Source organism: Onychostruthus taczanowskii, unplaced genomic scaffold (genome assembly GCF_017590055.1).
Source record: "Onychostruthus taczanowskii isolate IOZ18803 unplaced genomic scaffold, ASM1759005v1 scaffold46, whole genome shotgun sequence".
In the NCBI taxonomy this organism is placed as follows: domain Eukaryota; kingdom Metazoa; phylum Chordata; class Aves; order Passeriformes; family Passeridae; genus Onychostruthus; species Onychostruthus taczanowskii.
In genome coordinates, this window is record NW_024502125.1 from 4,783,082 (window position 1) to 4,803,772 (window position 20,691).

General features: G+C 36.1%; 1 protein-coding gene across 2 annotated transcripts in view; it reads right to left on the bottom strand.

Annotated features, from left to right (window-relative positions):
• The window catches only part of TENT2 (terminal nucleotidyltransferase 2), a 45,176-nt gene extending 24,485 nt beyond the window's left edge, over positions 1-20,691 (bottom strand). The window contains exons 1-10 of one of the 2 annotated variants that reach the window (XM_041414620.1): positions 20,554-20,691; positions 18,800-18,991; positions 18,041-18,169; positions 16,543-16,798; positions 15,361-15,475; positions 15,148-15,239; positions 14,297-14,363; positions 8,968-9,037; positions 5,424-5,500; positions 2,032-2,160 (exon numbers count right to left, since the gene is read on the bottom strand). In XM_041414620.1, coding sequence (XP_041270554.1) covers positions 2,032-2,160; positions 5,424-5,500; positions 8,968-9,037; positions 14,297-14,363; positions 15,148-15,239; positions 15,361-15,475; positions 16,543-16,798; positions 18,041-18,169; positions 18,800-18,954 — 1,090 coding nt within the window. In that variant the 5' untranslated portion in view covers positions 18,955-18,991; positions 20,554-20,691. Of the gene's footprint in view, positions 1-2,031; positions 2,161-5,423; positions 5,501-8,967; positions 9,038-14,296; positions 14,364-15,147; positions 15,240-15,360; positions 15,476-16,542; positions 16,799-18,040; positions 18,179-18,799; positions 18,992-20,553 lie in introns of both variants that reach the window. The other variant, XM_041414619.1, reaches the window with a different exon arrangement.

Below are 20,691 nucleotides of genomic sequence, written 5' to 3' on the forward strand. Positions count from 1 at the left end.
CTGAAATTCTATCTTAAAAACATTTATCAAGAATTTCACTTTCATGCATTTTGTAAAATAAGTTATTTGGCAAACATTTCTATTACTGTATTTCGTACTATACAGTACTACAGGAACTTTATTCAGCTAATGAAAGGTCTTACCAAGATACTACTATATGCAAATACATGAAAAATTCTATAGCAGCTGGGTACAGCTCTATTTCTGAAATCCATGTTCAGAATTTGTGGCTATAAGAAAAACATCTAGATTCCCTAAATTAAAAATTAGAGCTTCACTCAGCTTTTTCTCCTTACATCTAATACAATTCTATGAGCGAGTCTACAGTTACTGCAAAAGAACATGTTTTTCAGCTGCCATACTGAGTCTCCAAACGTAACCTATTAAAAAATGCTCAACACGCTTAGTAGGCATTGATAGCAAAATCTCCATAAAAGCCACAAATACAGTCTAATAGTGTTAGCTGGTCTGCTAAATGGCAAATATGTTGTGAAGATCATGCAGTCATTAACAATACTAAGAAACACAAAATTATCTAAATATTGCTCACTTTTATGAAAACCATGGATTGGGAGTGCATCTATTGAACTATATAAATCAGATACGTTAAAAAAAAAAAATCACCCAGATTAGGTGGTTCTATAGACGAATCAAAATCCCGAAGTATTTACATCCTACTCAGCCAGCTATAGAACTGTCAGAGCACTCCTCAAACTAAGGCTTTAACATCACGTCTTCAGCATGGTTTAAGAAATTGGTCTACATCATTCACTAGGGAAAATAATAAATAAATGCAGTACACAGGTCTTGGACTTGGGACTTAGTTCACTCTTCCATAAGGTCTTACAAGTGAAGAGATGTCACAGACTCCTTTTTCCATAGGGACTAAGAATCAGAACAGCAAAATTCTTAGAATATGCTTGAAGTATCTTCAAAGAGTAGAATATACTATCAGGACTGCTAAGAAAATTACCACAGCTGCTTCAACAACATTTTTGTTTGTGGGTGTCCATGTTTCTGCAACATCTTGGATACTTTCCAGTTCTCTACCACACTAAAGTAAAAGGCAACAAAATCTGAGCAAACAATCAAGGTGCTGTATCTAGGTGCGTATGCTTTAGTAAGCTTTACTAAGAGGATGGATGGGAGGGGAAAAATTACCACTAGCATTTGCCCTGTCAGTTTCCTTTTCTTACTGTTCAATTTAATTAGACATATTATCTGGAAGAAAGTTCATGTACAAGATACTGATGTACCTACAAAATAAACTCAAGCCACACTAAACTTGGGTCCAAAGACATCCACATTAGTACAAGAATATGGAAATAAGTATAGAAAAGAAATTTTCCTAGTGAAGGCAGGGACACTAGTGCAAAAGAAAGGTGTTCTTTTTTTCCCTCCACAGTATCAACAAAAACACTATCAGAAATTCTGGGACAGGCTATTTTCAGGAACATCACATGCATATATCAGGGAAAAATGCTTAAAATCTGCATGAATAAAACATCAGAACCTAAAAATCTGGTGCTTAGATGCATGTACAGGCCACAACTCAGGCTTTTTTTCATGCTTTTTTTTTCCCCCCACAGAAAAGGCTGAGGAAGCACAGGTAGAAGGCTCCTCTTTGGTTTCTGGACTGCTGATCTTCCCAAGCTGACTGATCACAGTTTTTCATGAAAAGGATTATTTGAACCCATTTTGCCTCTTTCCTAGACAGCTGTGGCAGCTGCCAGACATGACTACAGTGAATGTCCTTATGCAGTTTTGTGAAGTGGTACTTGAGCTTATTTTCTAGATACACAGTGTCCTCCAGGTACACTTTATTTTTTCAAACCTTTTTAAAGGTGGTAACTCTGCCTCCAAACAGCAGGTCCACTTGTTAAAGACAAATGCAACACTAAGGAAATTGAGCAGAACTCACTTTATTTTAAGTATTTCTGTGTAGCAGATGCTTGTTTTATTTCAGTAAAGAGGAAAACTACACAAATATGAAGTTAAAAGTGACAGTTTAAACATGTAAAAAATACTTACTCTGTAAATAGTGCAAAACCATCAACACAAGACTATAGCTGTTTAAAGTACCACGACTGGCATCATTTATCTCATGAAAACTTGCCCACTTCTTAACAACAAGTACTAATGGACGAACTCGATTCTCAACTGCAAGTAAAATAAACAGATCTCAAAAAAGTACATTCAACTAGATAGCAATTAATCAACATTTGCTCTTACTTGATCAACATGGTAGTTTTGTATTCTAAGGTTACATTCTGCAGGCATTTTATAGAATTTACTTATAGAATTCTACAGTTACTATCCATCTTATAAAAATCAAAATACAGTACTTGCATTTGCAAACAGCCTTTTGAGTAGTAAAATCCACAGACACATCACAAGAGGTATACTTGGAAATTTTCAAAGCATCTTTCTACATCTAAGGTCTCTCATTGTAGGAATTTTCCGTGGAAAAACTTGCTGCCATAAGGACAGACCTTATGTTATTTTTTTATTTAGGCATACAAACTTTGAAGGCATGAAAAAGAATTATTGTGGCTGGAGGACACAACTGATCCTAGTTTACATCAGGATACATGACAGCAGTAATCCCTGCATACAAACATAAATTTTAAATTTGCCTTGTCCTCAATAGCTTTTTATGCAAATGACATGTTAGATACAGTATCTCTTTAAATTAATACATATGCATTTCTTGAGGAAAAACATAAATACAGCCATATGCCAGGTATGATCCTCTGAATTTCTGATTAATATAGATAACCTTCTAATTAAAGTATTAATCTATTGTAGGTAGACCACCCATCACAAACTCCTGGGACTCTGCAGAATAGTTCATTATTTGCAAGAATGTAGAAGCAGATCATCAAAAAAAGCTTATACATTCTGGAGTATCTTTTCTAACCTGACATCATTATACAAGTTTTGTATTCTGCTTATCAGGACACAAGGACAAAAGACATCTTACAAATGCATCAGTTGGGGCACCCTCTGTTATTCTGTAAAACTATCAAGCATGACTTTCTCACAATATGTTTAGAGTGGTTCAGCACACATGCCCATGTAAGTGGTACTCTTCTCAGAATGAATGTCCTACTAGATCTTATACTATAGATTGTTTGCAATATATTATAGATATATCTATATCTATCTATCTATATATCTATCTATAGTATAAGATCTATAATATATTATATTGTAGATCTTATACTAGATCGTTTGGAAACAACTGAACTCCTTACTACTAATCACCTTATTCCTAACATTGTTCACCAATGGTTAAACTAAAATATATAACTTAGTACACTAATTGTGAGATGCCAAAAAAGTACAGATACCACATGAAGATGCATTAATTGGAATAGAATTTTTCCATGAGAGAAAAATGCAAATAGGTTCCAGTTTCAAACATAGCTATTTTGTGTCACAGTAGAAAAGATCTTTTTTTAGTTGACCTCATTTTCAGATATTAACTTCTGTCTGCTGGTGCCTGTAACTAGTATATAACAAATATAGGGTGCAATTTGGCCAGTAAACTTTGTCTGATACTTCGATACAAGCTACCTCTCAAGAAAATGCTCAGTACTGTTATTTGCACAAAGCTAAAAAGTCCAGTCTCCACTAACTGAAAAATATCTAGCAAAAATTGCAGATTAATCACAGACATCCTCCTTCAACAAACCACTGGTTTGCTGAAGACTTCGCCTTCTAGCTCTGCCTAATCTACCTACATTTTCTGTGGATGTTTTGTGTCAGCTTGCCTCATCATCCTCAATGTTTTCTAGAGCACTCATGCACCAACACAGAAGAGCTAACTTCAAAACAGAAAAAAGAGCATCCACAGAAATTTTTTGTTTTAGCTTTTTATCATGTTCACTAAGATAGTCCGTTGTTTGCCTCAGCAGCTAATTTATTCCAACAAAAAACAGACGAATGCATCTTCCACATTAGAGGTAATTTGATAATTGTTTTCCCCCATGCAAGTTGAAGACCTTCAACTACACATAGACCTTCAACTACACATTTAAGTGAGCAGGATAATACATATAAGGCTATTCACCCTTGCTCATATGACTGATAAAAAGTATGGAGAGAGTCTGATGAAAGCTTCCATTTAGTTTTGTGTGCCTTTAGTTTTGTGTCACCAGAGTCTTCTGGTCCCAGGAAGACAGACAGACAAGCTATATGCTGTATGATACAGTCTGACTGTTTAGGAAGGTCCAGAACATTGAGAAGAATATTTTCAATCACAGGTCTCCCTTTGCTACTAAGGTCACTCCTTGACCTCAAGGAAACAGTATTTAGCCTTCACCAGGAAACATGAAGTTAATTTTGCTGGCCGTATGAAAGCGAGCACCACAGCAGAACAGACGAGAAGGTGGGATACCAGGACTGCTACCACTGCTCTTTTCACATCTGGACTTGTCTGCCCTACAGTGATTTTCTGAGAAATGACAATCTGCGACAGAAGCTAGAAACAAGTATATCAACATTAGACTTCATGAAGTGACTGCTCAATGATTACTTCCTAATATTTTTAATACTTTTCCTGTCTTACACTTTCTTGAATGTATGAAGAAATTACAGTAAAACAACTGATCCAGGAGAAGTTGTAGACTCTCCGAGTAACACGTATATGGAACACAAACTACTTTGACTGAAATATTAGTAAAAATTAGCTAATGAAGATAGCTTCTATTGGTAACTGCCTACCCTAAATAGAAAGAAATTACTTTAAGCAAAAACTGAAGAAGAGGGTAAAGGAATAAATGCAAATGCCCTAGAAGAAAAAGGCTGAGGCACACTCCTTTATATACTTATCTGACAAATGACATTGCAATGCTAAGAAAGAAACTCTTAGTTTACCACTAAGAGTGCTGTTATTATTACCTTCCTTTCACAAGGCTGTTGCACAATCTCTCCCTAAAATGCAAACTCCTGAGCAGACACAAACCAATTTTGATTTGGGATTAGTATAAACACTGAAGCAGTATTTTGGATTTTCCAAGCAAAGACTCTGCAATAGCATTCAGACATAGCTGGCTATCAGCCATCCATACTGTCACTGGCTGTAAGGAAATAAAAGAAGCTGGAGATTATACCACTAGATAACCATTACTATCATGATCTTATTATATGCAGAATACCTGAAGTAGCCCTTGTAGTAGATATATGGACCTGAATATGAGGAATCTTTTTTATCTCCTGAATATTATAATATTCAATTAAAAACATATAGCAGCTTTCTCCATGTATTTAGAATGAGCAAAAAGAACTTATCTACTTAATGTAACTAAATAGGTAATTATATATACAGTAATGTATTAAATTTTCATAGCATATCAATACCAAAATACAAACTCTAAAAGCAAAGTTTAAAGAAATAAGAAAATACAATAAAAACTTACTGAATGCATAGCTTCTCAGAAGGAATGTATTTCTTATACCTATCACATTGTTTACATTCAAGTCGAAATCCACATTGCTATTAGGGAGGAAAAAAAAATTAAGCATCATGGTATTTAATTTCTGAATGTTTACGACCTAGTTTATGACAGATAAGGTGAAAATTAATTTAAATATAAAGCCCTAGAAACTTTCTTCAGAGTTTAAAATGCCATGATTTAATTTTGTTGATAGCACCTGAACAACTTATAGTCTTGAACTCCTTTGTTATAAAAATGTTATTGTTGTTTTACATGAAGAATGCATGTAGATACAAATTTAGATTTTAGGACAACTTACAATATATTTTTTGATTTTCTACCAAATCTTTCTCCCAACTACACTTGCACTACGTGATTTATTACAGATAACTTTTGATACCAGGAAGAATTCTCTGAGGTATTAGTTTAGGAAATTATGCCAATGAACTGAGAAAAAGAACTGGAAGAGGTCAGAAGAGCCATTTCTGCAATGACAGTAAGAGAGAATCAGTATGTAGGAATAAAACCAATTCTGAGTAAACACCGCATGTTTTGCAAAAAAAGTTTTGATACTTTTAATTTTGTTAAGATTAAATAAGGCAAACAAACACTAAATGCTTTATTTACAAAACAACCTGCCCTCAAGTTTGAATTTCCTACTGCATATAGAGCCTAACGACTCACAGAACTCAAGAAATTACATTGCATTAATGGTCAATAATCCATATCAACACTAACTTGCAACAAGATGAGCCTATTATTAGATAAAGAAGTAGCTGTATATGTGATATACAGCTGTTTCCATTTTACATGCACAAGTTTCATTTACACAGCATTTGCTCACCCAAATACTTCTTTCGATTTTCTTGATTATACAAGGGGAACATGGACCGGAATTCATTAAGTTTTTAGAAGACAATAATTTGAGGCCTACAAGAACTTTTTAATGTATTTCGAACATTTTACATTTTTTGCATCTTTTATACGCTTTTTACATCAAACTATTCTTTGCATCAAAAGTACTGCATAATTTTAAACCTGAGTTAGTATCAAGCATAACCTTCTATATGTTTTAAGAATATAGAATGTAACAGTATAGGAAATAAACAAGCTTCACCTACCACATTACAGTTGTAAATACAAGCATGAACATACATAAGAATATTAACTGCATGTGCAATTCCAATTAATCCATGATAACAAGACTATTTATCAGATGCCAATTGAAGCAAGTTCTATTGCATGTTTACTAGCTGTTGCAATGGTGGCAAGTGAAAAAGATTTTGTACCACTTGGACTCAGGTTCTACTGAAAAGCACTAAAGGAGATGAAAAGAGTCAACTGCACATCAACTGTAGCAGAAGAGGAAGTTTTTTTGTATCTTCTGTAGTACAAAGATCTTGATAATTGATCAAAGACCAGCATTACAATAATTTCCTGGAAAAGACTACCAAAAAAAAAAGATAGTAGTCTTTAAGTGCAGTTGATCTTCTCTTAATTTTACAGCACTATAAACCCCCAAGTTTAAAGGTTGTAAAAGAGAACAAATACAAACTGAATGCTTTCTCATTCATTGAATCAAAGCAAGGGGAAACAGCCATTTTCAGTAATATATGAAATAGATATATTTCAGTTATTGGTAACGCATTAGAATGTTTATCTCCAGATACAGAGACAACAACCACCCTCTCCCAGCAGCTGAGAAAAACTCCCAACAAAAAACAGTTCTCACAGGAAGCTTGTAATGTTTAGTTTCAATTTTGGCAAAGACAGGCTTAGTGCCCTGGGTACAGGATATCCAATTCAATTTTCAAGACCTCTGTGAAAAAATGCATGCATATGCATTTTTTGTACATCTGAGGCTACAAAAGACAAGAGGCCAGTAATAGACAAATGCTTAAATAAAAAGACAAAACATGGTGGTGACAGGTTATGTAAGAGTAAGATAACTGTAAAGACAGAAAACAAAACAAAACCAAATTTCAATCAAAAAAATCCCAATTCAAAAGGATGACGTTCACCGCCACTCCTCTCTCCACAAAAGCAATGTGGAAGATGGAAAACCAGATGGTGGACAATACTGCTTTTTACTCTGCAAAAATATAATGTGCTGCTTCTAGTCTTAGAAGATCATACTTTGATTTAGTGGGAAATAAAGAGTTCTTTAAATCCCATCTGTAAGGTATACAATTATCATGACTTACTTATTGAAAGTAATGGTACTATGGACTATAAGTGCTTACAAAAAGACTTCAGTCTTCTCACACAATCACTTCTATCTGTTCCATATTAAAGGTCTCTTTTTAAAGTTTATTTTCTCATTTTAAACTGGGGAAAAATATTCTTGCTGTAATCCCACAGCTCATTCAATATTTGGACCAGGAATGTATAATTTCATTTATACAAGGACTAGCATTGGTATATGTAGCTAATCCAAATAACCCAAATTTTAGCTTGACAAGTACCATACATTCAGGAAGCATGGAAGAAACAACCTGCTGTAGTATTAGAAGAAAAAGTAAAAAACATTCCAATTTTTTTAAAAAGTAGGCAATTATACTCAAGTAAATATGGGACTGGGTATAGATGAAGAAAAAAGCGTAAAGCAAAAACCCCAACAAGTGCATATAATCTCAGACGAAACAAAAGATTATACTGATGATATAGATTAGTTCAAATTGTAAACATGACAGATTTAGTTTTATCAGGGCAGGGACCTAGCCATGATAAAGTTATATCATGATAAAAACATTTTGTGATATACTTTCATAACAAGAGGCCAGAAAAGTATGCTTATTTGTTTTTAAAAGACAGAGACAGGGTTGCAAAATTTTAGAACCCTACAGACAAGATAAGAGAGCTACATTAAAGTTGCTCAAAGTCCAGTTTACAAAGGATGAAATGATGTTACTATAGGAAACTGATACATATCAGTGTTACAAAACTAAGCCAATGAACACGATGAACATTACTCAGACTGTCAACATATTTCAGTGTTTGCATGACTTTCTCCTGTCAGATACTTTTATCACACACAAGAAGAAAGAATTATCTGCCCTAGTGCACCCCTTAAATTATTCTCATGTCTTCATAATGAATATGCAATGAATACAAGGAAATATCACCACAAACTAGTTTGTTTCAATGTTGTATGTATAACTCAATAGTTATGCCTGAACAGCAAGAGAAAGTATATGTCACAACAGTTCTCTTCCCACCACTGTTTTTCTGTCAAACCATTTGTTAACTGGGAATCCACTGTACAAAGAACCCACAGAAATAAGTGATGTACTGTTTCGAATTCACATCAAAGGAACTGAATAGCATCTCAACTACAAGAGGAGATTCTGACCATCAAGTCAATAAGATGACTGCCACTGCATGGTAGCTCTACAAATTTGGGATAACAACTACAATAGCACACAAATAAACGCACAAAACGGTGAGACTACTTGTAAGGGCAGTACACATATAGAATACTTTCCGATGTCAAAGTCTAAAAGATTAGGCTGAACAGAATACTTGCCTGACTTTATCCCTGAATTTCACTATTGGCACTTTTGCTTTGATCAGCTGAGGTCGCTCAATGTAGCTTGCTGAAAGGGAGAAAAATGCAATTAAGTTTCATGCAAGATGCAGATCTTAGCAAAAGATTCTGTAATATAATCTAATCAACTGATTTATAGCAAACAGAAGCTTATTAAATTCAGCAGGGTTGTGCTAGACTAAGTAAGCTTTAGCAACTGTAGCAAAAAAAACAACCTATGAAAGCAGGTGGAACACACCCCACACTAAACATTAGAGAAGAAGTAAGCAGAACATAAAGCAGAAGACTTTTCTGAGGGAAATATATTCCAGAAATTTTAACATAAGGAATGCAGTACTACAATGCTTTAATAGAACAGTACTTGTAACACAAATCCTGCATAGTTATAATTAAGGTACAAAAATAAAGAAGCAAGAACATATCCAACCAGGATGGGCTAATGATAGGCTTAAAACTTGTTTTGAAAACTTTTCATTTGAAATGCTACTGAAAACATGGTAACATTTTCATTCTTTCTTTCTATCAAAGATGGGATAAGCTTTACCTGCCTTTTGTTTTAATAATGTTAGCAATAAATCCATGCAATAAATCCACACTGATGATGATGATAATCAGATGATTACCTACACAGTATGCTACCAAATGCACCCTCCACACTCAGCTCCCCAAAGCAGTTGCATCAGCCATAATGTTGTGAATTCCCTAGACTTCATGATACCTCAGCCTATATTCAGTAGTTTCCCATAATCCTGAATGAATATTGTGCCAAGAAAGTAATAAAGAATAAAGAAAGGCGGAGCCTGTAGGTTATATGATATGAATTTGGACAAAAGATGTGATTTTAGTAATTACTTCTGCTGCCAAATCTAGGACCACTTGAATTTGTCCATATCCAACATCATATATTTTCCCATTGTTTTTATAAATTAACCTCAGATTAGCATAAATAAGCATGCACAGTACAAGTAATACACACCAAAAATAACCTTGAATTAAATTATTTTTTCTTTTCCTCCAGAAGAAGCAACAAGGTACTTCTATCAGCTGAACAGCCAGCTTGATTAAACAGCATAATCTCCATTGCTTTTGGATGACAAATTCAGATTTGGTAAAACAAAATCTGTGCAATACTCAATTAAAACAAACTTTTTTTTTTGTGAGATTTTTTGAAACTCTTTTGTGGATACGCATGTTCAGACAGATTTGACCTGAGGCAATCTTTTATCTGCATTTTAATGCATTGCACAAGCCTAAGCAACACACAGATTGGCACTCGGAATAAAAGACAATCTTACTAATTTATTAGTAAGATTTACTGTTAGTTTACTAGATGTCAAAGGGAGAATCTTAAATGAACAACTTCAATTCATGCTCGCTGTCTGCTAAATTAACACGAGCATCCCCTCCTTCTAGCTGTACCTTCCGACACATCCAGGCATGTCTCCTCCAGCATCCCAGAATATTTTTGAAGTGAGAGTCTAAAGCATGCAGAGCTCTCTGCCTCCTCTCTATTCACTAACAAATTTACGACAAATATTCCCAATGCACTAACACGTGGTAGGCAATGGCAGACGTCTATCTGTATGTCATAGCAATTCAAGTTTCCTCACTATGACCCTTCCTAATGCTCTTCAGAGGTTAACTGAACTCATTCTAAGGACTCGCCACTTCCAAACACATCCTTGTCTGCAAATGGCTCCCTACACTTGATGGATGCTTGTGTCAAATCAGCTGGCTAAGAAAAAAAGATACAGCCCAAAACATAATCCAAATCTGTTTCACAGGGTGGTAAAAAGCTAGGAAGAAGTCAGAAAAGGTAAGAGGAAGTTACAAGGCAGTAACTTCCTGCCAGTATCCTCTTTCCTGGCTCAGACCAACGATGCTGTTAGCAGAATCTGTATTGTACCTTACATATACATACAGGGGAAGAAGCAGTCACAAATACAGGGTGCGGAATTCTTGAAGGTTGAGTAAGTGCCTTAGTAAACTGACTATGTGATCATGAAAGCTATGACCAGAGAGGCGACACCAAAATACAAGAGAAGAAATCTGTACAGCTGCTCCACAGTTTTAGGCATGTCTACGGAAAGGTCATGAACACCACTTCAGGTCAGCAGAAAAGAATATAAGCTGCTTCAAAGAAGACTAAGCATTGCTTCATATATAACTTCTTCATGCAGAATTTCAGACCGAAGAGCTTAATTCCCTCTCTTCTTTTACATAACGAAAGATTAAGCAATTGTACAGAATATTAATCCCAAACACGATATATGCCAAAAAGACCTCTGACATTCTGGGCACGTAGCATGCTCTTATTGATTTGGTTATACTATAGAAGGAGAAACACAGAGGTCTGAATCCACATTCAGGAAGAATCTAGGAAGGTACAACCCACCACAGGATAACTGCTGATTTTTTGGAATTCACTCAATGATCTGCACAGTCCTTCAAAGTCATTCAACTGAGTTCAAATTCCTTTGCTTGTCCCAGCTGTTACACATTTCCCACTAGACCACCCTTAGGCAGATTTCACTCTGATACCCTAGTCTCAATGCTACTGTACCTCTTTGTAAATCTAAGGGAAAATGAGCTCTTTGCTTTTTATGCAGACAGTAAATACCTGTCAACCTAATACTATCAAGGTGTTTTTCAAATGAGTCCCACACAGATGAATCTGAAGTGAGGAATCAGTCTGACATTTACTCTCAGTGGTTTAGATATACACAAAAACAATGAATAAAATATCAGAAGCTTTTTCCCACTTTTCTCTGTTATTAGACTATTCAAAAACAGAACACATTTCATTTCAGTTGGTATGCTAGATGCCAAATGACAGCAGAGAAAAGCCGCTGCTGTAAGACTTAGAATCTGATGGACTACAACTCCTTGCTCAGACTTGTTACCTTTTACAAACCTGAAACAAGCTAGAGTTTATACAAATTTTGAATCCACTTCCAAAAACTCCTAATCTAACAATCACATTCCACTCTATATGAAGGATAAAAGAGATGGCAGTTAAAGTTCTGAAAACAAAACAAATTGTGAAAGGGACTGATCAAATTTGCACTTGGAATGCTTCTTAATTTATCCATCATAGAATTAAGGTGAAATAAGCACAAAGTCACAATTTTATTGTCCTTACATTGGAATGCAGAGGAAGATTACAGAGTACAAGAACAAAGACAGAGATGTTGTAAGAGGCACAGACAGAAAAAACGTCTCCCAAGTTTCTGAACCAAAGTGATCTGGAAGAAGGTTAAAAAAAGCTCCAAAACTTTACCTATGCCACAAATATCCTCCTTATTTCATTTTGTCCTTCAGCTCTTTCAAAAAACCAGACCAAGAACTTATTTTAAATAGCATCTTGTATTTTCTCCCTGTTGTTGTTTTTCTTACATCTTGGCACACACTTTGCTAGCTTTCATGTTTGGCCCAAACTATGTTTATTTCTGTTCCCTCCTGTGAAACAACAGTAAGTTTTATGAGTGCTCACACACTTGTTAAGAACATGCGGCAGTCTCTCTTCTACAGAAGAAAGAAAGAAAGAAATACTTCACTAATATTGCCAGAGAGGTATTACCTTAAAATTATAGGATAGTATCATACATGCTAACAGGGCAGCAAAAACTTGAAAATAATTACCAGAAGCAGCTTCACACATTTTAAGTAGACAGGCTCTCCTTGATTTATAGTAAGCACTACTGAGAACTACTAAAACTTCAGTGTGTTACCAACATTATTCTCACAGTAAATCCAAACCACAGCACTTTATCAGATACTAAGAAGAAAATTAACTATCTCACCTGAAACCAGGACACCTCCTGTCCCAGAAGTACTAAACCTTGGCAGAACTGAGATATAGCTTGTAAATTAGCTAAATCTAGGTGTAAAGACCCATGTGCCGAAGCCTTTTGGTTTTGAACATTTTTAACCAACTTATGTCTATTAGTTTTAGTCACAAAACATCCACACACAGTCATAGGACAGACTGCTACAAATAGGAATTAATGCCAGAGTGATGTTAAGATTCTGAAGAGGTGATGTAAGAGGACTACATACCACAACTAAGTGAGCCTGACAGGAATGGTAATCTCAGCAGTGCTTTGTCCTGCCTTACCTTCCATAGAATATTTTGATTAAATCAAGCTGACCAAATACACTTGCAAGGTATCAGAGAATTACAAAATCAAAAATGGACAAAGGCACAAATCACTTGGGGATCACTTGCACATGCCTATCATATCTTTCTGATACTGGTAAACAAACCTGATTTTGTCTAACACTTTGTCACAGAACAAGAGTTCTTGAAAAAGACTGCTCATTTAGAAGCTTCTTGAACCCTGAAAACACACCTGTGTTATCACTGTGCTATCAGAAAGCACTGGAGAGAGCTGCACCACAGACAAACCCAGACTAATTTTCACACTTATGCAAATCAGTAGTAATAAGCATTAAATATCAGATGCCTACTCAGTAATGTATCATGTCTTTCTTCCACGTGAGCTGTTAAAATCTGTGCATGCATGCTTGACAATGAAGAAATTTTGAAGTCTGCATTTAAATTTATGGTTTGTTCCTTTAGCACTGCAGGACTGTTCAGAACATCACTATAAGGAGTACCATCAAAGACTATACCACAAGCCTGGAAAGCAGGGTGATGAAGTTATTGATATCAGCGAATGTTAGAGTATTTTATAATTCAAAGGAAGATACAAAAGCCTCTTTGACGTAGAAGGCTTTCACATTTAAGTCAAGAACTGCCCAGGTGAATTCTTAATCTGAAGGGAGTCTAAACAATAAGCTAAAGAAACTATGAATTGACACGTTTTATCTGTATGTGCTGGTGTTGTCAACATTTTTTACTTTCTTCATTAGGCACCTAAGTTAATTACTTCTCAAAAGAAAAAAATCAATTCTACACAGTCTATTGTGAATGACATCTTATTTTACAAATTCTTAAGAGTATTTTTCCCAGAAAGACACTGCAATGTAAGATATTAGCAAGAGTCCACTAACAGAGGTTTCCCAAAAAGAACTCTACTCCCTCCTCATTGTGCTCCAACTCAAAAGTCATCTGAGATATTACCCATTATTGAAGTCCAATAGTTTCCAAGAAAAACTGTTGTTTTTTCTAATTACCATTGATCCACACCAAGTAACATTACTAAATATTTATAGCTTTTCTTCAAAGAGTACTGTGATTAGAACCTAGACAAGATGCAATTACATACATTAGTTGCAATTGAGCATCAACACTTCTTCCCGACCTGCCAATAATCTTACCACCTCACTTTAGATGGTAACTTACAAAGTTTAGTAATGAAGAGTTTTTGGATTAAGCTGAGTATACGTCTTGCTTCAGTCTTCTGATTCACCTGAAATGTGATATTACAATTAATGAAAAAATTTGGTACCTCTTATTTAAATATTCAAAGTAAGCATGTTTTGCTTTTAAAATTAAATGAGTTCTCAGAATAATACATGAACATGTACACCAATACATTCTACATCCTACATACACATTTATCACAGTAAATGCCAGCCAGAACAATCCATACTCAATATGCAAAGTGATTATCAGACATTCAAAAATCACAGACCTAGATGAAAACCTAGCCCCATTTATACAAAAATGCATTCTTTTTCCCTTTAAATTATGCTTAAATTCTTTCAAGATTATGGTCTATTTAAATTTCTTTCAGATACCCTTTCTGTTTACCTAATTTCTAGTCATAACATTTTTCTCACTAAAAACATTTAAGATACTAAATACATTTTTACACCTGATCATTAGAGTTCGTAACTATGAATCTAAATAATATGAAATTTTGCTTATTAGAAGTTATTTCTGCATCTAAAAGATGCAGAATTCCCTAAACAGTTTTCTTCATCATTCTAGGCATCTGCTTCCCTTTTGCTGTATTTTTGCACTTATGAACTGAAGGTAAAGCTTTAAAAAATAAGTTTTGTTAGGTTGATAGGGTTGAATTCTTATCTGCACATTACTGAGGTCAAAGTTTGTAGCTATTACAAGTGCAAAACTATGTTATTAAATCAAAAAGATTTGAGTATTTTTTTCTCATTTCAGGATCCAGCCTTTTAACAGCACATACATAAAATCAGATTTTGTTTTAACTACATATATTTTAAATTACTTACTGGTTCTTCTTTAATCACTAGGCACAAATCAGCATCACTAGTATGAGTGCCAAATCCATTCAGTGAGGACCCAACCAAAAAAAGTCTGCTCTCTGTAATAGAAGAGTAACAAAAAAGAAACATGATACGACATATTACAGTTTGAGAGGACGGAAGAATCACAAACTTGAACAACATGCAAACTGATATTAAGTAATTAGATTCAAAACATACGTGGAAAAATTAGCTGAATTTCTCTCTGGAGTTCTGTTCTGCAAAGCTCTTTTCTGTCCAAATCAGAGGCCTGTTGCCGACATGCTTGAAACAACTCCAAAACCTGTTTACTTAACTGGAAACACACATACAAAGAGTAACAATACGGCAAAGTGAACATTCTTTCTTGTCACAGATGCAGTTACATGAAACACAGAAGGTTGGGGTTTTTTAATGCAAAACCCAGCACCATTTTACATGACCAACTCCTTTGTCTAGAGTTTTACTGCACTTAAATTCACAATTAATAGTTCCTTAAAGAAATTTCTGCTAAGTTTTTAAATTTAAATTTGTTCCATTTGTTATAAAATGGCAAACCAGAGAAAATAATTTTTGCGTCATCAGTATATGCAGTATTTCAGGGAGTAAGTAGTGAATGACCAGAGACATCTTCTGCTGACTTTAATGTCAACAGTTTGCCTACCAGGAATGGAGAGCAAAATATCATTAAAAACCTGATTTAAATTAGCGCTCTTTTTTGTCCCACATAAACTAATTAATGAGTCAGGTCTTTTTTGGAAGGAGATACTGACTGTTTTCCCTTCCTAATAGAGTTACATTCTGTAATCAACAGGCATGTTTACACTAAAAACCAAAAACTCTTCTGTCATGTGGGTGCAGAACAAGAGACAGTTCAGAACTCCACTCCATTCTCTTCTATATTCCAGAACAGCTACGACAGTAACTTCATGCTTTCCTGAAAGAGGTAGCAAACATCTTTACAGGCCAAATACTGCATTTATTCAGAATGGGCTTCTCTCATATTACTATGGTGGGGTTTTTTTAGTCAAGATTTTCCCCACCTCATATCATGTGAGAAATGGACTATTCTCCAAATTTTACTTCCTAGAGCAGACATGTAGGTTTCCTGACATTAGGATGTAAATAAACAACACAGGGTAACAATACCTTGACTTCCCCTGCTACCATAAAAATGCTTCAAACCCAAGCACCTACAAGGAGGTGATACAGAACCACAGTAGCAGCTACACTTGCCGATACTCCTTCTAATGGCAGTTTACCAATAGATATCCCATTATACTGTCAAAAACCCTGGCAGAAATGTTTGTGGTCTCCTACAGTACCTCTAGATTCTGCATACTTGGAAGGCAGAAGTAAAACACAGAAAACGAAAGCCATTACCTGGTCCTTTGCAACTGGGAGCCCGGTTTCTGTAGAATCTGGAAACAAAGTATCTTGCAAAGGAGGTAAACATCCAATTAAGGCCGGTGAGCCACATGCACGCAACACTGGAGACTGAACAGAAACTGATGCTGGGAAGGAGCGTCTTCGTTCTTTTGGCAAAGGCACTGCTTGGTTAACTACAGCAGTATCAGAATTACGTGAATTAATCCGCTGCCGTTTGGCATCATCGGGAACACTCTGTTGACTTTGTCTCCTAGGAAGAGACACTGTGTAACTCCTCTAGTTCACAAGCTCCAACTTATGATTAAAAACCAGTTTCTACAAAGTTCAAATACTAACAAGTAATGACATTTCTTCACTAAGCCCAAGTATGCTACAGAATAGGTATGCTCATTCTAGGAACTATGTGAAACAAACCTGGAATGGGAAAAGAGAAAACAAAATCGCAGAAATTAAGCTACCCAAGAATTGGATTGATGCAATTCTTTAAGGCAAGTGTCTGCACTTAACCAACTGAAACCCAAATGACAAGTTTGTTTAAGCTGACTACAAATCTCCCAACATAGCATAGTTCGTCATACAACAGACTGCTCAAGAGGAAAAGATGCATGCAGCATGAAAACAGGAGCTTCTTTAATCCATGGGATAATTATATCACACTCAACTATAACTTAACAGCATATATTTGATTGTGCTTATTTTTTCATGTTAGATTTGGTAGAGAAATAGCATTCAGGAGATAGTACTGAAGACACACTACAGAGAACCTCCTTCCAATCAGCTGATTCCCACAATTACTAGAAACATGTATCAACTAGTATATCTGAACTAATAAAGAGTACTGGATTTTTTCTAAAGCATTAGAAGAAAATTAAACTCTACATTTATGCAAACTTTCCCTTTCTGTGGTAACTAAAATAACAACGATAGTAATATAAATCCAAGTTAATTGAAAAAAAACCTACAAAAACTAGTTTTGCATAAAATCCTTGAAAAAAAGAACTTACATATGCTTGAATTTAACACCTTGTATTTGAAAAACAATACATCACATAGTTAGGAAAATTAGGAAAAACACTTCATGTGTCATCCGGAAAACACAACAATTCCCATAAAACTTCGAGGGTGCACTCTTATTTTTAAATTGACAAATTAACAGGAAAAGAACATTTGTTGACACAAACCAGCTTAAAGTCAAGCCCACACAGACCACAATTCACTGCAGTATTACAATAAATCACTTAGATCACTTCTGCAAGGCTACAGATGCTGGAAGAGAAAAAGTAGGTACAGGAAGTCTCTTCTAAGTACTAAGATTCTCAAACAGGTACAATGCTTTAAAGAGCCAATACATGGCCTATTTCCATCAAAAAGAAAAAAATATTCAGTATTGCAATTTCTAACATAACTCAAATTGCACAAGAAATTGATATCAGACAGCTTCACAATGGGTACATTACAACCAGTACTAGTCACACATGTACAAAGAGCTTACTTTCTTCCTTGAAATGACGTCTGGGCATCCGACTTAGACAGTGGAGTGACACTTCCAGAAGTCGCTGGTTGCAGTGTAACAGCTGGAGTAACAGCTGGAGTAGCTTCAATGTTCCCACTCAAAAGAGCTCTAGAAAGACTACAGTCCATAACAATCATTCACAAGATAACAAAAATACTTTTTATGGGTTGGTAGTTGTTGTTAACTCAATATTAAATTCTACAAGTCCTGTCACTTGGGTTTTTTCTTAGAAGGAATACATCTTTCTTTTCTATCCAACATGAAGATATATTTCAGTTTATAATATGTATTTCATTAAAAACAGAAAATGCTCATTCTTGACAGCATATGTGTAAGAAGGGGTTAGCAAGCAAATTCACTTAAGGAACTTTTAAATTCAAAAGTCTAAACAACACTACAGTGCTTTCAAATATAAACCCGAGAATAAACATTTCCACCCCTTCTCATCTCCTCCCTGTTCTCCCCAATAAACAAATACGATTGAAGATCTTTAAAACTGAACTGTGGATTAGTGCCACTATCAGTGCCAATACATCTCATGCATTTTGCACCGCAGGTGAGCGTTTAGATTTGCACGTCCGTAAGGGAAATTATATAGCTATTTTTTACAGGCATGACATCTTCACGTTTTGTGAAGCTCAGTGCAGTTCAATGTTATAAACGTGAAAACCATCCTCCATAAAGAGATATATTCCTTTCAGACCCAAAATCCCTACTACCAAATCTGACTGTACTTACACTGCACCGCGAAAATGAAACGGAGGAACGACAATTTGCTGGTGAGAAAGAACAGTAGGAGGCATGTTTAGAGGAAGTTTAGTGACAAAAGTACTCTGTCGTTGATACTTTGGAGGGAAGGGTGGACGACCCAAGCTGGAAGAATTTGGGAACATGATCCTTTCTACTTGAAGCGAACATGTATCCTTTTATCTTAAAAAAAAAAAAAAAAAAAAAAAAAAAAAAAAAAATTAAATCAGGTGAAAAGAAATACCAGTTACCTTCTGAGCTCTTGGTTTAAAAATTCAAGTAAGCTAGAATATACTTCCAGGAATTGCTTAAGAGAATGGTGATCACAGGATTTACCTTCAGTATAAGACACTAAATAAAAATACTGCATACTCTGAAGCTTCATAATTACTGCTTACTTCATTTATGTTTAAAAATGAACTTTTATATGACGCCCTCAATTTTAAGTTTAATTTTTAAAAAAATTACATGTCACAAGATATAACAGTTTTCATGTCAGGGAAAAGTACCATGTAACAGTGGAACTTGTTTCATGTTTGAAACACTCCACAATGAGGTTCACAATATAAGGAAAGAAACCCTTGAGTACACGGTAAGAGCATGAAGATGCAGCTAATCATGAACTACAAGTTATGTCATGAAGTTAGTATTGTTTCACAACATGACATGTAAAAAACCAGACAAATGATGACACCAATTGCAACTAATCGAATCATGCTTTATCATACGTATATAGTATTATTTTACCGAACAGACTCTGTCAAAGAAAAATATAGGTTTACTATCTTTTCAACTAAAAATTTATTCTGGTACAACTAGCCAGATAGTTCCGACTGTCACTGCAGACAGCATTAGGACAAAACATAAGAAAATTAATAATGAGGAGTTTTTATGATTGGGTTTGGCTTTGTTCCTTATTTCCTGTGATAACAACCCACCCACACTAGTGAATAGTAGAAACATGCACATTGCTGCACTAGCTCTAAGAGAAAGCTATTAGAGTTCTTACTTCCCCCCCCCGCCCCTTTGATGGGGTGGGTGAGGGGAAGCACGATGCTTTATGGAAGTTACTATTTGGATGTTCACTTTCAGTTCTGCCGAAGAAATGGCATGTTGCATAACAAGTAAGTCACTTGACATTTAGTCTGGACGAGTATTTATGTGCTGTCCAAACTTTTCCATCTCTAGTAGACAGAACAACTGTTAACATGCCCCATTCCCCTCTGAGCAGACCAGGCACTCTCCACAGCACACCGTACACATAAGCAGTTTATGGATACAATTAGCTAGTAACAGAACGATGAATGAGAATTCGAGATTTAGGCACAGAAGAAACACATGTTCGGTTCAGCCTTTGAAGCTGTAAACACCAAGAACACAAGCAATGGAGGAGTTACCTTCCCCAACCCAAAACAATGCAGCAACACCGCTGTCTCACAACAGCGACAACGGCCTTTACCGTGGCCGCCAGCACTGGTTACCTCGCCAGGCTCTCCTAAACAAACTTCATGGCTTACAGTTCAGGTGCCTTTGTCCCTTTGGCCAGTGTTTCCAAACAAACAGGTATTTCCCTCAGAGCCACAGGAGCGAACCGCGCAGGTAAGCCCGTGCGCAGGGAAGCCCGCCAGCCCCCAGCCCCCATGCCGGGAGAGGCGTCCGAGCCCACCGCCGCCCCTGGGGCCAGAGCCCGGCACCCCGACGCCGCTCCCGGCCACGTCCACGCGGGACCCCCACAGGACACTCACGCAGGGCCTGAGCGGAGGCAGGCGGGGCGGGCCTGCGGGTATCACTGCGCGGGGCGGGCAGCGGAGGGCAGTTCCCGCAGCAGAGCACTGTCCCGTCCCCGGATGCAGAGACGGGGCCCGCAGGAAGGGACCGGGATG